The 19,089-nt window shown below is 47.5% G+C and overlaps 1 protein-coding gene across 1 annotated transcript; it reads left to right on the top strand.

Moving 5' to 3' along the window:
* Positions 1-2: 2 nt before the first annotated feature.
* GATA5 (GATA binding protein 5) lies at positions 3-15,159 on the top strand (the record flags this gene model as incomplete). The annotated part of the gene is made up of 6 exons (XM_019548093.1): positions 3-282; positions 486-655; positions 10,079-10,204; positions 11,465-11,552; positions 12,445-12,569; positions 14,299-15,159. Coding segments are annotated over 6 exons (942 nt in total), but the record flags the coding sequence as incomplete, so codon positions are not given.
* Between the last annotated feature and the right edge of the window lie 3,930 nt (positions 15,160-19,089).

Genomic DNA, 19,089 nt, shown 5'->3' with positions numbered 1-19,089 from the left:
GCCCGCACGCCTCGCCCGGCTTCTCCTACTCGCACAGCCCGCCCGTGAGCAGCGCGGCCGGCCGCGACGGCGCCTACCAGAGCCCGCTGCTGCTGGGCAGCGCCGGCCGGGACCAGTACGGCGGCGCCCTGGTGCGCTCCGTCGGCGGGACCTACTCCGGCGCCTACCCGGCCTACGTGAGCCCGGACATGGCCCCGGCCTGGCCCGCGGGGCCCTTCGAGAGCAGCGTGCTGCAGAGCCTGCAGAGCAGGCAGGGCCTGCCCGGCCGCAGAGCCACCTTCGGTAGGTGACGCCGGGCCCCGTGGGGCACGCGGCCCCCCGGCTTGGCACGGATGGGTGCGTGGGCGGGGGGCGAAACCCGGCGGGTCGGGCGTAGGGGACGCGGGCATGCACGGCCCCGGCGTGTCACCCCGGGCGGGGAGCCGCTCGTTTGCACGCACGCCGGTGTCACGCCCTGACGGCGGGGCGGGGGTCTGTGGTTGCAGAGTACTTGGAGGAGTTCCCCGGCGACGGCCGGGAGTGCGTGAACTGCGGGGCCATGTCCACGCCGCTGTGGAGGAAGGACGGCACCGGGCACTACCTGTGCAACGCCTGCGGGCTCTACCACAAGATGAACGGCATCAACCGGCCGCTCATCAAGCCGCAGAAGAGACTGGTGAGGCCGCCGCGCTTGCACGGGCCAGGGGGCTGCGGCCCCGGGGGAGGCTGCGGCTGGGGCAGCGGCAGAGCTCAGGCCCACGGCGGGCAGGGCCGGCGCTAGGGGGAAGGGGGCCAGCCCTGCCCTGCGGCACCAGGAAGGGCCTGGGCTGCCACTGGCACAGCTCGGCAGGGCTGCGCGGGCCCGAGCTGTGCAGCGGGGCTGGCAGCGCCCGCAGGCAGCTGAGAAAGAGGGGCATCATTTCACTGCAGGGGGTAGCTCCCCTGTGGTGGTGTGTACTCACACCCGGATACAAGTGCATATGTGGGCAGGAGAGGTTCGTGGAGTAGATGTGTGATGTCTTGAATTAGAGACCAGCTAAGTACTTGGAAAAAAGGTCTTAGCATACATAGGTAGAGCTGTTCGGGTTTATACACCCTCCCGGCTATATCCAAATACACGCGTATAGGTCTGTGTTTACATCCTTATGTGTGTGTGAGTCTATACACATTTCTATGCGTGTATTTGTCTGTATGTGAGTAATATATAGACATATGTACGGGTACTGTCAGTTGCATATATATAGATATATATCTCTCACTTGATGTGTGTGTACGTATGCGTGTGTATATACACGTATGTGTGTGTAGGTGTATATATCTCTATGTATTAATATATATCTGTGTGTGTATATATCTCTACATACACATACACACATATACATATACACGTGTGTATACACACACATATACACATATATATACACATACATACACAGATACGCAGTCATATATACATATATATCATATCTACTAATATATATTAATACAGATATGTGTGTGAATATATATATACGGTATATGGATATAGATCTATATTCACACACGTATCTGTATTAATATATTAATACATACGATATATACTATATGTGAATACATATGTGTGTGTGTGTGTGTGTGTGTGTGTATAGGATACATATGCAACTGACTTTACCCGCACATATATTGACTTTATGCACTCATATATGTATGTATATTTTATATATCAGTCATACCAATACATTTCCCTCCTAGATTCGATATAATCTTGGGTAAAGAGATCTGTAAATTACTTTTCAGGGCTGGCTACCTCTCTCTTTCACCCTTCTTCCTTGGCTTTTGTGTTCTAATTTCTTTCTCCTTCCTATACTCTGCTTTCTGCACCTCCTTTCACAGCATCTGTTGAAGGGAACTTGGGTTCAGGAAAGCTTGTGCTATATGCATACAAAATACACATACGTAGATACATACCACTAAATATATATCATTTAATTAGTCTGTGAAGGTGCATATCTACCCTGCTTTCTGGATATGAGGAACAGCCTCTGATCTCTGATCAATCCTTTTTCCATAGATGTCAGAGCTGGCTGAAAAGTTGTGTGGAAGCAGAATTGGGCCCCAGCTAAATAAATAGGATAGGCTGGAGCCCCAGGGAGTCAGTGATGCCTCTCAGCTGTCAGGGTTGGCTGAAGTTTAGATTTAGATCTGTACTCTTAATTAGCTGCTTGCCGTGTCTTCAGATTGTAGTATTAATCTTCCAGGTGTTGGATTCTCTTGAATCTCATCGCAGTTTGTGGCAAGAGGGAGGGGATGTTTTTTTCTCATATAAATTCACTTTTGAATGTGTAAAGTTAGTTGTTAGATGTAAAAGTTTTACCTTGAAAATCAGTCATTGGAAATATCCAGGATACTTGTGTGTGTGAATCAGCTGTATGTAAGAGCTGGGTTTTTCGTGTTGCGGGAGACTGGATTAATTCAATTTATTTTTCTTCTTAAATAGAATAAAAACAAAACATTTTGAAACCTTCCACAACATTTTTTTTTTTTAAAGGTCAACTAACATGTTGATCAAAATGGTTCATTCTGATTTTGATTTTGATTTTTTTTTTTTTACATTTTATCTTCCATAATGCCCTGCATAATACAGGTAAATATTTGAAAGATATATTCCTCTCTAAATGGAAAATCAGAACATTGCACTCTGGGTTTTAAAATATGCCTCTGTCAAAATGAAGCATTTTTGCTTTAACTGACAGAAAAAAATGTGTCCCTGGAAAATTTCTCGTGTGCTTCAGTCTGCTCGGTGTCCCTGTCTCTGCTCTCTTTTACACGCATGCAAATCCAGAGAAAGGCCACTAATTTCGTTAGAGAAAATAGTGTGGAAGGGTTGAAATAGCAACAGAAAGAAAAATCGGCCAGGTCTGTGCTTGGATCTCGCGGTACTTGTACAAAGTGACTCCAGAGCGGTGTTTGCTGTTAGGATTGTTCTTCCAGCTCATGAAAAGGGCTAAAACGAAATGGAGGCTAATAGGTTCCCCCTTGAATTAGATTCTTGTTCCTGCCTGGAGAGCCGCTGAGCTAGGTCTCCTGCACTCCCCCGTGGCACTATATCCAGGCTGGTCAGTGAAGCAGTGGCTATTTTCTGGGCTTCCCTGGATTAGTCCCAATCACAGCTCCTCTTCCACTTCTGCTGCAGCCGTCTGAGTAGCGTAGGTCAAAAATGTTCATTTCTGACTGCTTTCCATTGGACCGTACCGATTCCACAAATCATGTTTCCCAGGAACGTATTGATCAGGTCAACTTTTTTCCTTGGAAAATTACCAACACCCTTTTAATTTTATCATTTTGGGTATTACGCTATCCTATGAAACGTGACAGCACAGTCAAAATTAAATGCTATGATCTTATAAAAATGCAGCGTTAAGACCTTGTCCGCGCAACACATTTCAGCAAAGCAGAAGGGAAATATTTCCAAATATTTCAGTCGGTGCACAAAGTAAAGGTTTTGCCTGACTTTTATCCTAATTTGGGATGAAACCAAATTTCAGAGCCCTGCAGTTTTCTGGAGAACGGAGAATTGGTTTTACTTCGTAAGAGAGAAAGCCAACTGGGTTAGAAAGGGCAGGGAGGGTGGGGAGGTTCAGCTCTCAGTCCCATGTATTTCTTGCTTCTAATGGGGTGTCCAAGCTGGGGGGATATAATGAATGGTACATGTGAAATTCAAGTCTCTGCTGCTCTGGACTTGCTTCAGGACTAGTTGGGACATGCTACTAAGGGGTTTTTGTGGAGTATTACTGGCAGGATATGTTCAGTATTTGGACTTTCCTTATACTGGATCCCTGCCTTGCTGAATCATTATTGATTGGCAACCAGTAACTCCCAATCCCCCATGATGGAGCAGAGAACCTGACATTCAGATAAACCCCTCTGTGCACGTTGCCCTTCTTATGTTCAGTCCCCTGGCTCAGGCTGCAGGGACGTGGGGCTGTGCCCGAAGCATACTGCGCCGGAGAGGAGTCAGACTTTGTCTGGGAAGCCCTTCTGCAACCAGTACTGTGCCTTTGCCCAAATGCTGCTGTGGTCAGATAGGTCTTGGCATTTTTTGAAGTAGTGGGGCAGGGTTTTGTAACTAGAGGAGCTGACTTGGCATCCACCGAAGCCGCTGGGAAAGTTCACACTGACTTCAGCGCTGCAGGAGCAGTGAAGCAGATCTCATGCATCTCGGCAGTTGCAGGCACTGGACAACACAAGGATGTTGCAGCAGTCGATCTTATTGCCACAACCATTTCTCACGCCCAACTCAAGGGCAGTTTTGGCTGCTCTAGCAACCTTGTACAGACTAACTGACTTTGGATTTGTAAGGAAAATGAATGGGCAGTGAATGGAAAGTGAATGAGAGCTGAGTGTGCCCTGCAGCTGTCTCTAACATGGGAAGCAGTATGTGATGCCCAATTCAGTGAACGAGGAGGCTATAATACTGGGTCCTGACCCTGAAAGCAGCTCAAATAAAAACAGCGGGGTTGGTCTCTTCACATAGTCCAGGAAAAGGGCCATTTCTGCTTGTTCCATTTTTCCCTTTGTTTGCATGCAAAGTCCTACCGTGGATTTGGTGGTATTTATTATTCAGATTATTACTTAGCAAATTCTCAGCAGATCCCTCAAGGATTAGCTTTTGGTACCTGGTGTCTTCCTGGGTGTCATGAGGTCTTTAGCCTCATAAAACAATTTTTTTGAAATTAAGTTTCACATTTAATTCTGAAATCTTTAGGAAGAGGCTTGTCTTTTTATTCAGCGGGGCTTTGCATAGTAAAAAGAAAAGACCCCGACATCAAAGTAACACACAGGGAAATATCTGGTTACAGAAATTACAGATTTCATCTTGCTATTTTCTAAGTTTACAAAGTTTGTTCCACAGGTGTTTGCTTTGCTTTGCTTTGCTTTGCTTTGCTTTGTGGGGGGTGAGGGGGGGAGCAAAGCACTGCGTGTCATCTGTCCTCTGCTAGCCTCGTTGATAGGGAAAGTGCCCTGTACTTTTATTAGGCAATTCAGATAAATATTACAGTATCAATAACCTTAGGAGCAGTTCAGTTATGCCTCCTTATAGTGCTTGGAGACGCAGACATTGCAATTAGGCAGCTGCTGTTGTGTTTTAGGTTCTTAGTTTTGTAACCAGCTATTTCCTTGTGTGTTCTGTTGATGCCTGCTCTTTTTACTATGCAAAGTGCCACCAAATAAAAATATACACCCTTTGCTAGAGACTTCAGAAAGACTTTATGCAGTGCAGTGGGAATGATACTCAGCAGTTTCACATCAGTCGGCCTATTCATGTATAAGATGATACAGTAGAGCAAGAAGTGTACGACTGCTAGTGCATTATAAGGGTGACATTCTGTAGGCAGCACAGGCAGCTGGTCTGTGATGTATGAGTTGTATCAGTGTTGTCTTTAAAACGAATAAGATGCTAGTACTGATTTCAATAGAAAGCAGTAGCTCAGAGATGGGATAGGACAGAGTTCTGCATTACAGACACCTTTTTATAGGCAAGGTACTTTGAAATGTTTTATAACTATTAAGTTAGGACCTGGTCCTGGAAGCACACGTGGCTTGTTACCCATAGGTAGTCCTACAGAGTTCGTTGGGAACTGCTCGGATTAGAAAGCTGAGTTATTGCAGAAATGGCCACAGATTCAGGGCTTGCTGCACAAGTAGTGCATTGTCTCTGCGGGGCTGAACAGCCTTGACTATTAAAATCTAGTTTGGAGCCAGCTGTTGAGGTCTTACCGGAGTCCTTGTTCAGTCTGCTAATTGTCAGAGGGGGCCGATGCTGAGGAAGCCGTTACTGCCCGGCACGTTGAAGTTACCTTTTTTTTCTTTCAGTAGCCCTAGAGCTTTGCCGTTCGGATACTGCACAGAAACATGCTATAGTGTCTGCAGTGTCTCCTGAAATCATTGTGCTAGAGCAGTGCTTTGTGCATGGACGTATTCCACAGAAATGATTATACTGTTGGTGCAGGGGGAAAGAAAACCAAGAGCAAAAAAGCATGACAATTTTTACAGCGCATGTCAGATAACCACAAAGTCAACCAATAATGGCAATCACAGTCGACGAGGGGCAGAGGATTCCCTTGACAGAGGGGTTTCAGACATGTCTTTTATGACAGCTATACCTTAACTGTTTGCGTGGAGGTAATACCGCTTCGGGGAACCTGACTTGGGGTTGGATCGTAAATGCCATACGAAGTGAATAGGGATCTACTTAGGTCAGCGTGAACTTTATCAGGGACAAACTAAGGGGCATACATTTCTACAAAGGAGATCTGGGTTATATATGAGGAAGCACTTTCCAGCTGCAAGACAGAAAATCACTGAAACGGTTTATCTATGCCAGTTGTGGCGTGTCTGTTATTGCCAATTCGCAAGTGCAGGTTAGACGAGCATTTATTTGGGACGGTTTAGACAGAGCCGATCCTGCCATGAGGAGGGGTTGAATAAGATGACCTAAGGTCCCTTTCAGCCCTATTTTTCTAGGATGTCACGTGTTTTGATTAATGTCCCCAGGAATTTCAGTTCACGCGATCGCAAATCCCTGGAGTTTCAGGTTCGTTCAAAGCCGGGAGGTCAGAGGCAGGGCTCAGATTCAAACAGGGATATTCTGCTATGTCCTTGCTGTATAGGCTGCCTTGGTGGGACGACTCCGGGGTGGCTCTGGCAGATCTGCACGGCGCTCCTCTCCTTTCCCTAGGGCTTTACTGCATGTGCTGAGCACTTTGCAGGACTGATCACAGCAAGAGTTAAGGCAGCATCTCCGAGAGCAGGATTTTGCCTAGACAAGCTGACCCAGGTCCACTCCCCGCAGCCCATACTCATAAAGTTCATCTGATGCGGCAGGATTTTAAGCGAAGCGACTCTCCCACCAGTTGGGCCTGTCTAAATGCGGCAAAAAGCTTAGCTGCGTTTTGACTGAACGGTCTCGGGTCCAAAGGTATTTTCCGTGCAACTCGCCTGATTTCATTTCCGGGTTCGAAAATGAAACTACGTGATTCTCTGGGGACTTGGTGGTTTCGCTGCAAACGCTGGCCCGACTTCTCAGACAGCTCCATCCAGTCTGAATTCCTCGCATCTCGGGGCTACGAACTCTGGCAGAGTCTCGGTATAACTTTTATAACGTGGGCTGTATTCAGTGCGCTCAAACTAACGATTCCTTGAGCTTATCAGCAGCAGTTGCTGTCAAGTGCAGCCCATGAAGAGCTTTTCTGTTTAAGTGTACACTGCATTTGTATAAATAAACACTACAGCACAATGTTGAAGTCAATCGCTTCCTAGACAAGGTCAGGACGCTACAAAGGCAGATGGGGCGGGGGCAGGCAGGAACGCGTTTGCTTTTAAGTGAACTGCTGGGAAATTCGCCATGCCGTATTGTAGTCGTGTCCTTCGGTGAGCACAAGTAGCCTTGACTGTGTCTTTCTTTCAAAATTCAGAATGGCCAATGGCAGAGAGTGCTTAGACATGATATTTTTGGTAACTTGGTGAGCCTTGGTTGTGCTCTCATTGAGCTCATTAGGAGGAGGGTCAGATTGAAAAGGAGGATTTTATGAGAAATAGCTGGTTCTGGGTTCGGTCGGATACGTGTTACACTTTCATCAAAACTGGGGCCAAAAATTTAGGAAGATCTTACTAGTGGGTCAGGCAGTGGACTGAAGAGGTGGTGGGTCTGCTCCCGCCTCACCACGGCGTTTGCATTTGATTTTGGACAAAGCAGTGAATCTACCCGTGCCTCAGTTCCCATTTGTGAAATGGGGACAACACCTCCCTACCTCGCAGAGACTCGGGCGGATAAAAGCCAGTCACAACTGCGAGGCACCCAGTGACTGTGGTGGTCTGGGCATATAAGGACATGGACTGGTTTTGTGCCATTTATAATGTAAATGCAATGATCAGGGGCATTTACACACATGCTCTGGGGGCAGAGGGAGAGAGCTCTAATTAGAGTGGCAGAGCCATTCAAGTGCCAGGAGCATTTCATGCATTGGTATTCCCCCACTTAAAATGGTGGCAAGGGCGCTTTATCTAAAAAATGAACTTTAGATAACGCACCCCCACTGCCATTTTTGAGCATGGGGACATGAGCATGAGATGCCGGAGCACGGTAATTACCACAGTGCAGCGGTCTGGTCCGATGCGCTGCAATCACAGCATGTTGGAGCAGCCTCGCTGCTCGTGTGTAGGCGTCTGCTGGGTCAAGCCCCTGTCATGAGACCTGAGCCTTCACTGAGTCCGCTGGTTCAAGGCAGGACGGAGCTGGACAGGTCCACGCACGCTCTACACACTCCAGTCCTGAGGCACTCGACTATCGAATTTGAAGTCCCCCTTTCTCCGAACCCAGTGGCTGTTACTATATACAGGCAGCCCCTAAGTGTCTCTGCTGGTAGCTCAACTTGCAAACACTGAGACTTTCAGATTCTTCCCATTGGCCTTATTTGGGTCCCGCTCCCTAGTAAAGTCCCTGCAATCTTCAGTGGGAACTGCAACAGCAGTTCTGGAAACCCCAGCCCCCAGAAACAGGTGTAGCACTTATTTCTGTGAGTAATCCCATCAGCTTGCTGTATACGCTGCCTTGGTGGGACGAGTCCAGGGGGGCATTGGCAGATCTCCTTTCTCCCTGGCTTAGCAGAGGGGCTGAACACTTTGTGGGATTGATCATGGCACAGGTTGTACATGGGGCTTTCATGGACTGGCAAGAGTTAAGGTAGCATCTCCGAGAGCAGGATTTTGCCCAGGTACGATCACGGCTCTGTCCTTCTTGCTAGGGGCAGGACTTGCTAAGGAAAAAGTTTAACACAGGTACCGATTAAACCAGATTGCACCTTGGCTTTATGTTTTTGACAGGTTACTTTTTTGAAAGCGAAAGAGTTTTATAAAGCAACATCATTATTTGCTGCTAGTTGCCATGAAGCCTCTTTACATAAAAAAAAATCAGATGAGTGTCACATCAGCCCACAACTCCGAAACTCAACCCTGATTCTCTACTTGCCTACTAACGATGCAAAGCCTTTCTTTTTTATTCCTACTCATTGCGCCTAATTTATCGCAAGGCTGAGTAATAATGGAAGCCGCAATGGAAAAATAAACAGATGTTGAATTCTTCGTAGCTCACATCATGTGTCATTTGTCTCTGTGATGAATTGAAATTGTTTTCTCAAGGCTGAAGAATGTCAGTCAAACATCTGAATGTGGAGATAGTCCTTAATATTAAATATGGTGCTGGTATGCTTCCACTTACTGAAGTGTCCTATTAAAATACTTTGAATGCTTAGCATTAAGAGATGTTATAATGAAACACCCATAAGTTGACAAGCTAAAACCCTGGGTTGGGAGCTCTTGACTTTCCCAATGGCTGAGCATGTAGCTGACAGATACGGTTGACAGTTGCTGCTTCTGCAAAAGTGTTTCTTCTACCGTAAAGAAACAGTCATTTGGAGGCCTAATTCCAGAATCAGTGCACCACAAAAATGGGTCATTCATTAATTTTTATCTGGTGTTTTTGGTCTTTCAGATGAGATGGACCATCTGCAACACATACAAAGCATAATTTTTTCATACTGAATTTACGAAGTCCAGCCAACACTGATGTAACACCATTGACCCCAGCAGTTTTAGACCAGAGTTTAATTTGGCCGCTGGTAATTTAGTGGAGGGGGTTGTGGACAGTACAGTTGAATAGTTGAGTTAGAGCAACAATGTGCTTCTACAGAGTTTGTAAAATTTCTGCTCATAAACTTGGATAACAGTTCTTATAAAATCGTTCTGCATCTGACGGGATGGCTTAGAAATCATTGCACCATGTTATGAAATATTACTTCTTGGAACAGATTTGTTTAACATTAATGCAAGAGATTAAAAGGATATCTGGCAGGTTTATCAATCTCAATAAAAAAGCATTTGCAAATTAAAATGATCTCACTAGAATGCTATTTCTTTTATGTGAATTTTGTTATCTTGTACATTTTTCAGCATTTTTCATTTTCCAGGAAATCGGCATAAGCCGAGGTTTTTCTTTTTCCTCTTCATGCAAACTCCCACTTTTTCTTGTCTCATGCGCGTGCATATGTTCTATTTTTTATAGTCATCATCTAGACGTGCTGGTCTTTGTTGCACTAACTGTCACACAACCAACACCACCCTCTGGAGACGCAACGCAGAAGGAGAGCCCGTCTGCAACGCCTGTGGATTATACATGAAGCTCCATGGGGTAAGGAACTCGCTCATCCTCTGAAGGAAACCATTCTAGGCATGCCTTTCATCATTTTCCAAGGGGTTCAAAATACCATGCCTTGACTTTATATTCGAAGCAGCAGCTTCATCCAGTCCAGTAACTGGAAAGGATTCAGAAAAGAGCTACAAGCATGATCCAGTGCTGTATAATGAGAAGCTCAGTCTGTTTAGTTTAGCTTCAAGAGAAGGCCAAGAGATTACTTTCCCCCAGGTTCAATTTTTTGACGGTAGATGGCTTGTTCATCTACCAGAAAAAAGGGCAAAAAAACAAGATCCAGTGACTGGAAACTGAAGGAAGAAAAATTCAGACTAGAAATGAGGTGTCTTTTCACCCATGAAGGCTTACGGGCATGGTGGAGTCTCCATTACTTCACCGTATACCTTCCTAAGAGATGCAGCATTGCTCGAACAGAAATGACAGGCCTGATGCAGAAATGACTAGCTGGCTCTCTGGGATCTGGGTTATACCAGCGCTCAGAGCAGGTAATCATTAGCAGGCTCTTCCAGCCTTAACACACAAGCATTTTAAATACAGTCGCTCTGCTTTCCACTTTGTTGTCACAGGGGCAAAGGCACAAATCTTTTTTGGCTCCTATTTCTATTTCAATGTGTTAAGTAGATCCATATTAATTACTAGCCTTGGAGTTCCCTGGTTTGAGGAGGATAGCTTTCTTTTACTGTAATCGTACCACGCTTGACCTGGAAGGACCATTCAGAGAGGATAGTCCCAATGCCGACTGAATCTATGGTGCCCCTCGTCTTCTACATAGGGGACAGTTAGTGTCGAATTGGGGATGGGATTTTTGTCATAATAACTTTTATCCACTGAGGATGGGAATTACCAAAAACCTGCCCATAGGTCAGAAAGCAGTTTTAATCCTTTAGTCTGGACCAGAGAAACTGATGGCCCAGTGATTAAAGTGATGATTATGTGCAAACCATTGAGTTCCCCAGATGCTGGTATAATGTAATAAGATGCGGTTGTAGAGGTCACTAATAAATCAGGAAAAGGAAAATAGGAAATTAGGGGGGAAAAATATTGTGGGAAACCCTTAGCTGTTCAACCTTATACATCTTCCAGCCAAGGCCTATTGCAAAGAAAAATAGCACGTGCTGAAGGACAAGGCCTGTGAGTGCATCACACACACTACAGTATGTAAACAGAAAAGCAGCAAATTTGTGGTTACAACCTAAGTAAAATGCAATATTAATGGTTCTCAACTTTATGCATGTCAAGGTACCACGACCTCTGGCAATGAAAAAGGAAAGCATCCAGACGAGGAAAAGGAAGCCTAAAAACATTAGCAAAGGCAAAACTTCAACAGGTACTGTTCTTTACTTGCCCTTGCTTTTGGCTTAGACCATAAGTGGGGTCCGATGTTTAGAGTAATTGTATTACTACAGAATTGGTTGGTCTCCGAGACGGTTGGTTGGTCTTCTTCTTCTCTTAGAAAAAGTCGTGGGGGTGAGGAGGGACTTCTGGTTGTCGTGGTGGGAAAGAAACCCTTCCGATGCAGCTTGAGGAACTGTTGTTTTCTTGAGTCCAAACAGTGCCATTCATCTCAGCGGGGGGGCTTACTCCCCAAAGTAGTGTGACAACAGAAACAAAGCTGTGCATTAACTGTTTACCTGCTGGCCTTTTTAGAAGGCATGTGCAATTCCTAGTCTTACCCATTGGTGCTTGGCAGGAGCGATGAGGTGAGAGACCTAGGAAGGAAAATTCATTTTGGGAGCCCTTGATGTCTCTGCCATCAGACTTTCCAGATGGGGTGGAGCAGGACGGGTAACGGGTTCTGGGGCTGCAGGGCTCTCAATCAGGCTAAGGTAGGCAACGAGGGGGTAGAAGGAAAAAGCAGGACCCGGGCATGCCCCAGATAACCCGGGCCTCATGCTTCACTTGCAGCAACCCTCCAGCAGATTGGAGGGTAGCCCCGATGGACTCTGAAGGACTGCCAGCCTCTGTCAGGCAGGTGCATGAGAAATAAAGCATGCACCTATCACGTCTCTACCTCCCACCCAGGTTTCTCTATCATGTCCCCTACCAGTCAGCTCTACTTTGGTGGTGCCATATACTCCTATGCAACAGTAGCACTGTGAGATCGGAGAGTCTCCCCTTTGCTGAAAGCGCAGGCGGACATACAAATATAAACCGCCGCTGCTTTCAAAAGTGGTCAGTGCCCGTGTTGCTTTACCAAACTTGTAACCATTGCCTTGCAGGGTCGACGACTTCAGCCACTAACTCCCCTTCCTCCATTACAAACTCAGACAGCACCGTCACTTTAAAAACCGAGCCCAGTGTGACATCGCAGTTCCCGGGACAAACGATCGTGTCGGTTTCCCAGGTAAGGCGCAAGAGGAGGGAGCGACTTGCGCTGACTTCCTATGAGCTGCTCTTAAGTTTCTGTGCAATAGGCTGGTTTAGATGCTGCCTGGTGCGGGACATCCCCTTAGCGTGTCCTCTCCCTCCAGTTGCACCTTTTGTTTTGGAAACTATGAGGCACTGGTATGGGGACTCTGTAGAGCTGGGCAGGGAACAGCAATGACCTTCCATTAAGGGTTTCAGTGTTTCTGAATTTTATTTTTGTTCCAACATGAATGAAAACCGTGTGTGTGGAAATTCTCCATGAAGTACAGAATGAGACTTCAGGGCAGGACTTGCCCATAACAGGGCCAAGTGAGCACATCTGTGGGGCTTCCCTGGGGCAGGAGGTCTTGAAAGTCCTGGCACCTTTGCTCAGGGACAGGGGGTGCATCTACACATTCATCAACGCACTTCAGATATTGCTCATTTAGTTTAGTGTTAACTAAATGCACAGTACCTAGAGTTACTGCACAGTAGTGCTGGCGCACGGTTATTTAGTGACACTTGCTGCACATTAGCCTAATAACACCGCACAGTAGGCTATTAGCATGGTTTCTGCCATGACGTGTTATTGCGTGGTGTTATTAGGCTAATGCACAGTGAGCATCTCATGCAGACATGCCCGGGAAGTGGCAAACTTAAGGAGGTGGAGACCAGGTAGAACGTGATCTGAATTCACTCAGTGCTGACCTACAAGTAAATGCAATGGGGTCAGCGGAGTTATGGTGTTGTAAAACCGGTATAAGCATGAGGAGCCTAGTGTAGGAAATTCCAGCCCCCTAAACACATCAGTTAGATGCACATGCTACTGGGTGGAGCTCCCTTTGCAGCTTTGAGCTGTACTTCATTGGTGCAGATACAGCAAAATCAGCAGTTCCTACAGGTCTCGGGTACAAGACCCTTTTTTTGCCCTGAGGCTTTGCCTGAGCAGGTTTTATCCATGCGGTAAAGAGATGGCTGCGACCCAGTCTGCAATGCCAAGTACTGTGGCTACATGTTGTCTCGTCGCTGGGTCCAACCAAGCTCAATTTGCCTGCATTTGTGGGGAGCTCAGATTGAGCTCCAAGCTGCCTGGCTTGGAGCCATCTCCAGTTTATGGGAGGTGTTTACCCCTGACACCAATAAATCTGATTTGTGTAGTGCTTCTGAAAGCAGAGGTGCCCAGCACTCTCTGAATGGGATACATAGAGAGAGACGGAAATTGTGCACGTCGGTCTCCGCACAAAGCATCTCTTCTGCCTGGCTATGGGGTTCTCCTGAGTATAGAGTTATTGTCGGATCTAATCTATCATGCTCATGATCTGTCACGTTTATGTTCCTACGTTATGACAAATATGATAATCATCCTTCTGCCGATAACGTGCTCTCTGTACTCTGTTGTTGCTACTTCCCCTTCATCCCAAAGAATTCAGTCCAGCCAAACTGCTGGGGTTGCCAACAGAGCCTGAGTGAGCTTTTATTCTGCAGAAGTGAATAGGAGACCCTTCCCCAAATTTCCATTCAGTATCAATGCAAAGGTGGCACAAACTCCCTTGGGCACCCTTGAAAACCCTAGCCCCAGTAATAAGTGAGAAGACCTTAGCACGAGCCTATGACATCCCTGAGTGATGACGAACAAAAGGAGCTATATTACTTTCTCAATGTGAGATTGCTACGTAAAAACCATCCATAGTTTTATATTAACTCAGTCGTTATCATCATCTCCCCAGGCTCAAAGCCAATCAGACGATACACTGGCCGGCGGCCACTCCGAGTTCAAATTTGAGCCTGAGGATTACACTTTTGCTTCTGCCATGACTCCGCAATCAGGACTCAGCGTCCCCCTCCGTCAGGACTCTTGGTGTGCACTGGCATTGGCGTAGAAACTGGGCTTCCCACGAAACACTCTGGACCAACGTTTCTCACTACTGGATTGCAGGTCGAAGGACTGGCTGCCTTGGAGCTTTGGGACTGGATGGTTTCCAAGCAGTCAATCTGGTTCTGTATTGAAAGACAGATTTCTCTCGGATGGGGTGTGTGAGAACGATGACCGAAGGTGGCCAGGTTCGTTCTCCTTGACCGACCGGTTCTGTGGTACTTGCTTCCCTAAAAGCTTTTATTCTGCAGAAGTGAATGGGAGACCCTTCCCCAAAGCAGGACGGATGGGGGCATCTGTTTTCTCGAGGAAACTTTCTACCTTCCTGAGATGAAACCAAAAAATAAATGCATCCCAGAATCTATGTTTATTCATGATGATTTCTCCCTCTTCTGACTCCTCTGTGTGCAATTTATTCCACTTTCCAATAAAGACTGCAAAAACATGGCACCAAGTAACTTAATATTATTAAAATGTAAACTGTGTGGCCTTTCTTATGGTTTATTGGCCATGGCAGAAAAGGGGGAGTGGGGAACCTGTTGTTCTAAACATTTACTGTTTTATATTAAAAACAATTATCTCTATAGAGCATTAGCTTCTGAAGCATTTATCCTATCCACACGACCCTGATGAGTCAGCCATGAAATAAACATGCCGTTCTTCCAGTTCTGTCTCCAAAGAAAGAGCTATTTGAAACCAGAAATGGTAAAAAAAACAAAAACAAAAAAAATACTGATAATAAAAACTTTAAACATAGATTTTCTTTTGTATTTATTACTTCCTTGTTGTATCCAGTAGGGTAAACTCCAAGCACTTAAAACATGAGCCAAACTCTGAAAGGTTGTAAGATTTGAAAAAAATAAGGATTTTTGGGAGCCCTTTGGGTGCCTTCTGGATTTACGATAAAACAGAGCTGACAACAACCCTTCTGGGTAAGTCTGTGAACTCGGCCACTTTTCGGACTATGGGCACAGCCGTGAAAATGGCACGTTGGTCGACAGCCGGTCGGTAGTCCATGTGCGTGCTGGGTCAGAGCTTCGTACTGAGAGGGAAAATAATTGGTTACTCCTTTCCCCACCCTACCAACTTTGTAAAACTTATGCATCCACGCACAACTGTGCATGCTCGCTGAAGGCAAAGAAGCCCCTTGTGACTTGGCTTCACATCGCTGATTCTTATGGCCTTTGGATCAGGCCCGTAGATCCGGTTGCCTCCTGTAAGGGAGGTAAAGAGCTAAATCGCACCAAACCCTTGGACATGACACAGAGGAGATGGGCGGTTTTGCTGCAGCGTTCACCCCGCGTATGGATTCCCTTTGCCCCACCGAGCAGCTGCCACCAGGCCCGAGTAAGAGGAATCGAGGGGACAGCCACGCTGTGGCAGCCTCCAGGGTAGGGTGGCCATCACAGAGGAAAGTCTGGTTGTCCTCTACTGATACAAAACCCTATGCCTTTATGTCCTTCAAGAGAAAAATAGAGGACATAAAGGCATTGGGTTTCGTATCAATAGAGGACAGAACAGCAGAAAACGGGAATAGCCTCTATGATGGTACTTGGCCTCTCCTCTCCTCTACACACTTGGAGCGGGGACGTGAGCTCCTGGGAGCTCAGCACCGAGGGGCACGACTCACTTAGGTGAGGTGAGCGCTGACACCTCCTTTGACTACGTCCCTGTATTTTTTTAAGAAGCCAGAATAAAGGGGGAGGGGAAGGAGGGGCAGGAACGTCCTAAAATTATTTTTACAGATGACTTGATTTGTTACTTCTAAATTAAAGCCTTGCTGAGCTGGTTAGCTATTTATGGGCAGGAAGTTGTCAAGTCACGGTGCCTGAATAGAGTGGCTTCCTGAAGCACCTCTTCCTCCTGTCAGGGGAAATGGATCGCTCCATTTTTTATTCTGAGCAGTGGGTTAAATGCAATCAAGGGGAGTGAGACCTGGCATCGAGCTGCACCGCCTCTGCAGCGGAGAGCGGCGCTTTCCCTCGATGTTGCTAGAGGCAGAGCGATGCTCCGAGCGGCCGGGGGGACGCCAGCCCTCCTTCAGCTTCGCTTAACTTCAGAAGGGGTGTAAGAGTCTGTCCCGCTAGGAGCACCGATCGCGACCGGCTCACATTGGTTTTCCCCTTGGACTCTCGTGCAAAGGCCCCGCCGATTCCAAGCCAGCTGCTCATCTGAAGCATTAAATGGACACATATTTTGCAGCGGGTTTTTTCCATTTGCACTCCAGCATCTCCGAGCAATTCAAGCGTCGAATGTCTAGAAGACCTGTTCTCCCCGCGGTGTGTGTTGGAAACCGCGGCGTCACGCCGAGAGGTGCTCGGATGAGACGGCCTGGGCCACTGCTTCGGCTCACTTGTTTCAGTGCAAATCCAGGCTGAACTCTTGATTTCAATGAAGCAAATCTGAATTATACCACCTCACGGCCTGGCCCTCTGCCTCTCTGAGCTTTTGTGAGTTTAGATGGTGATGCCTCTCCAATGCATCATCTCCTCTAAAATGTTCTGATCCTTGGCCCCTGTTAATCAGTCCTGCTGCCCCTGTCAGGTGAGCTGGGGGCTATCAAAGGCCTGATCCTAGCTGGGCAGTTGATGCTCAAGATATCAGCTGTTTTGTGCTATGCTCTCTGCAGAAGAGCATGGTGCTGAGTCGTCTCCACCGTGATAAGCCCAAAGCCTCGCACTCATTTCAGAGTCAAAAGTTCCCTTTCTTCAGCCTCTGCCACTGAGGTGCACTAAAGGCAGGCATCTGCTCACACCCTGCGGCACCCTTGAAAGGATCTCATGGCACGCCAGCTACCACAGCACCCTGACTGGGAAATGCTGGCTTAGAAAGCTGCTTTCTGGTCCCTCCCTTCTTAGTTGCTGACTCTTTTTGACTTCGTATTACGGCACTGCATGGAAGACAGCGCAGTTTAGCAACCCCTCAAGCTTTGGTATGAGCAGGGATGTTGCATGTGAATCCCTGGTCAGAATCTAATGCTCAGGACATCACTGCTTAGGTCTATAGTCCTCCCTCTCTCTCTAGGTCCCGGTGCTTGCATTTCTCTTCTGTTCCTTCCTCAGAAGTGTTTGGCCATGTTGTGCTCTCATGGGCACTGGCTCATCCCCTTTGACCTCAGCACCAGCCAGTCCTGTTCAGAACAGCATCCATCTACCGTGGAAAGCTTGCTCTGCACTTCATTGGCCATTAATTCTGCAGCGTGAACTTGCACGGTTCTCCAGGATTGCAATGGAGGAGGAATTCACCTGATTCCCTGTGCTAGTCCTGCACGTTTTGCATCGCTTTTTCATGCCTGGAGCTGAGATCTCCACGTTGGCATGGATATACTGCTAACAGGGTATGTGTGGGGACTTCTGCAAGGATAGCAAGACCCACAGATGCTGGTTCCCATAATGCAAGGGTCCATCTGGACCCGAAGATGCACGTGGAGATGGAGCATCACTTCTGATCTCTGATTTCCATGTGTCCCCCCTCCAGAGTGAAGTTGGAGGCCAAACACGGTGCTCTGCTCTGTTTCCCACATGTGACAGCAAAGATTGTTGGAGGTGATGGGGTTATGTTGGTTCATACCAGGGAAGGAGCCAGAACTAAGTGCTACCCTCAGATTCCTGGCAGGTTATCACCACGGGCCCGCCTTGGGCAAACTATGGCCACTCATTCCTCACGCCAAGCCAACATGTTGGGTCGAGCAAGGGCAGGACATAGTAAGTGGAAAAACACCAATGGAAAATGAGCAATAGGCTCCAGTGGCTAGTTAAACCCCACGCTTTATTTAGGAAAAGTGAGCGGGGGGGACAGCTGAGCAGAATTTGCAATGGGCTAATTTCTGCAGACAATAGCAAGGGGTTCTTGCTTTTGTGTGTGTGACCCTGAGCGGGTGAGCTATTTTAAAGGCAAACAAGGAGACCCAAGCAATGCCAAGATGTTGACACCAGCGGCTCCAGCGGTGTTATTTATTGCCTGCCAGCGAATTGCCTGGAAGCCTGGACGCTCAGGGCCCTGCTGGCTGACAAAAGGAGACAACGGGACAAGACATGAAAGCACTGGGATGTGTGCAACATGGTGTAGTGGGTCCTTGCACCTTCCCCAAGGCTCGCTGCTCGCAGCCTCAGCCCCTCTGTGCCGGACTGCCACCATGCAGCACAGCCCAGACGGGTCCACCACACTGGGGCTGCGGGCATGAAGATGATGCGGGGGGAGCAAAGCCTCATGGATGCTGTCCTTGCGGGGATATGGAGGGGGCGAGGGCTGGTCGGAGGGATGCTCTGGGTGGCCTGCGGGGCACCGCCAGAATCCCTCGCTTCTCCCTGTTGGGGAGCAACGATCTTGCCACACAAAATGCCGTCACCCTTGAACTGCTGCTTCTGGCTCTGCGGAGGGGGAAGTTGGTGGACATGCAGGAGCCAGAGCAAGAACAAGGATCATGGGGAACGTTACTGCCATCCCTCCATTCTTCGTGATAAGTCTCGCCACCCACCCTAGAGTGAATCTCTCCCTGGGGGAGAGATGCTTTTCTTTCCTCTGTTGCTCAGGCTAGCATTGCCCAGTCCTACGGGAAGCTCATCCCACTCTACCAAAAAACAAGGGAGCTGGCATGTGTTCGCCCTGGGTGCCTCCCTTCTTCTACCTAGCCCTCACCTTTACT

This window comes from Crocodylus porosus, unplaced genomic scaffold (genome assembly GCF_001723895.1).
Source record: "Crocodylus porosus isolate Cpor-Errol unplaced genomic scaffold, CroPor_comp1, whole genome shotgun sequence".
NCBI classification, from domain to species: Eukaryota; Metazoa; Chordata; order Crocodylia; family Crocodylidae; genus Crocodylus; species Crocodylus porosus.
This window is presented reverse-complemented; position numbering and strand designations above follow the sequence as displayed.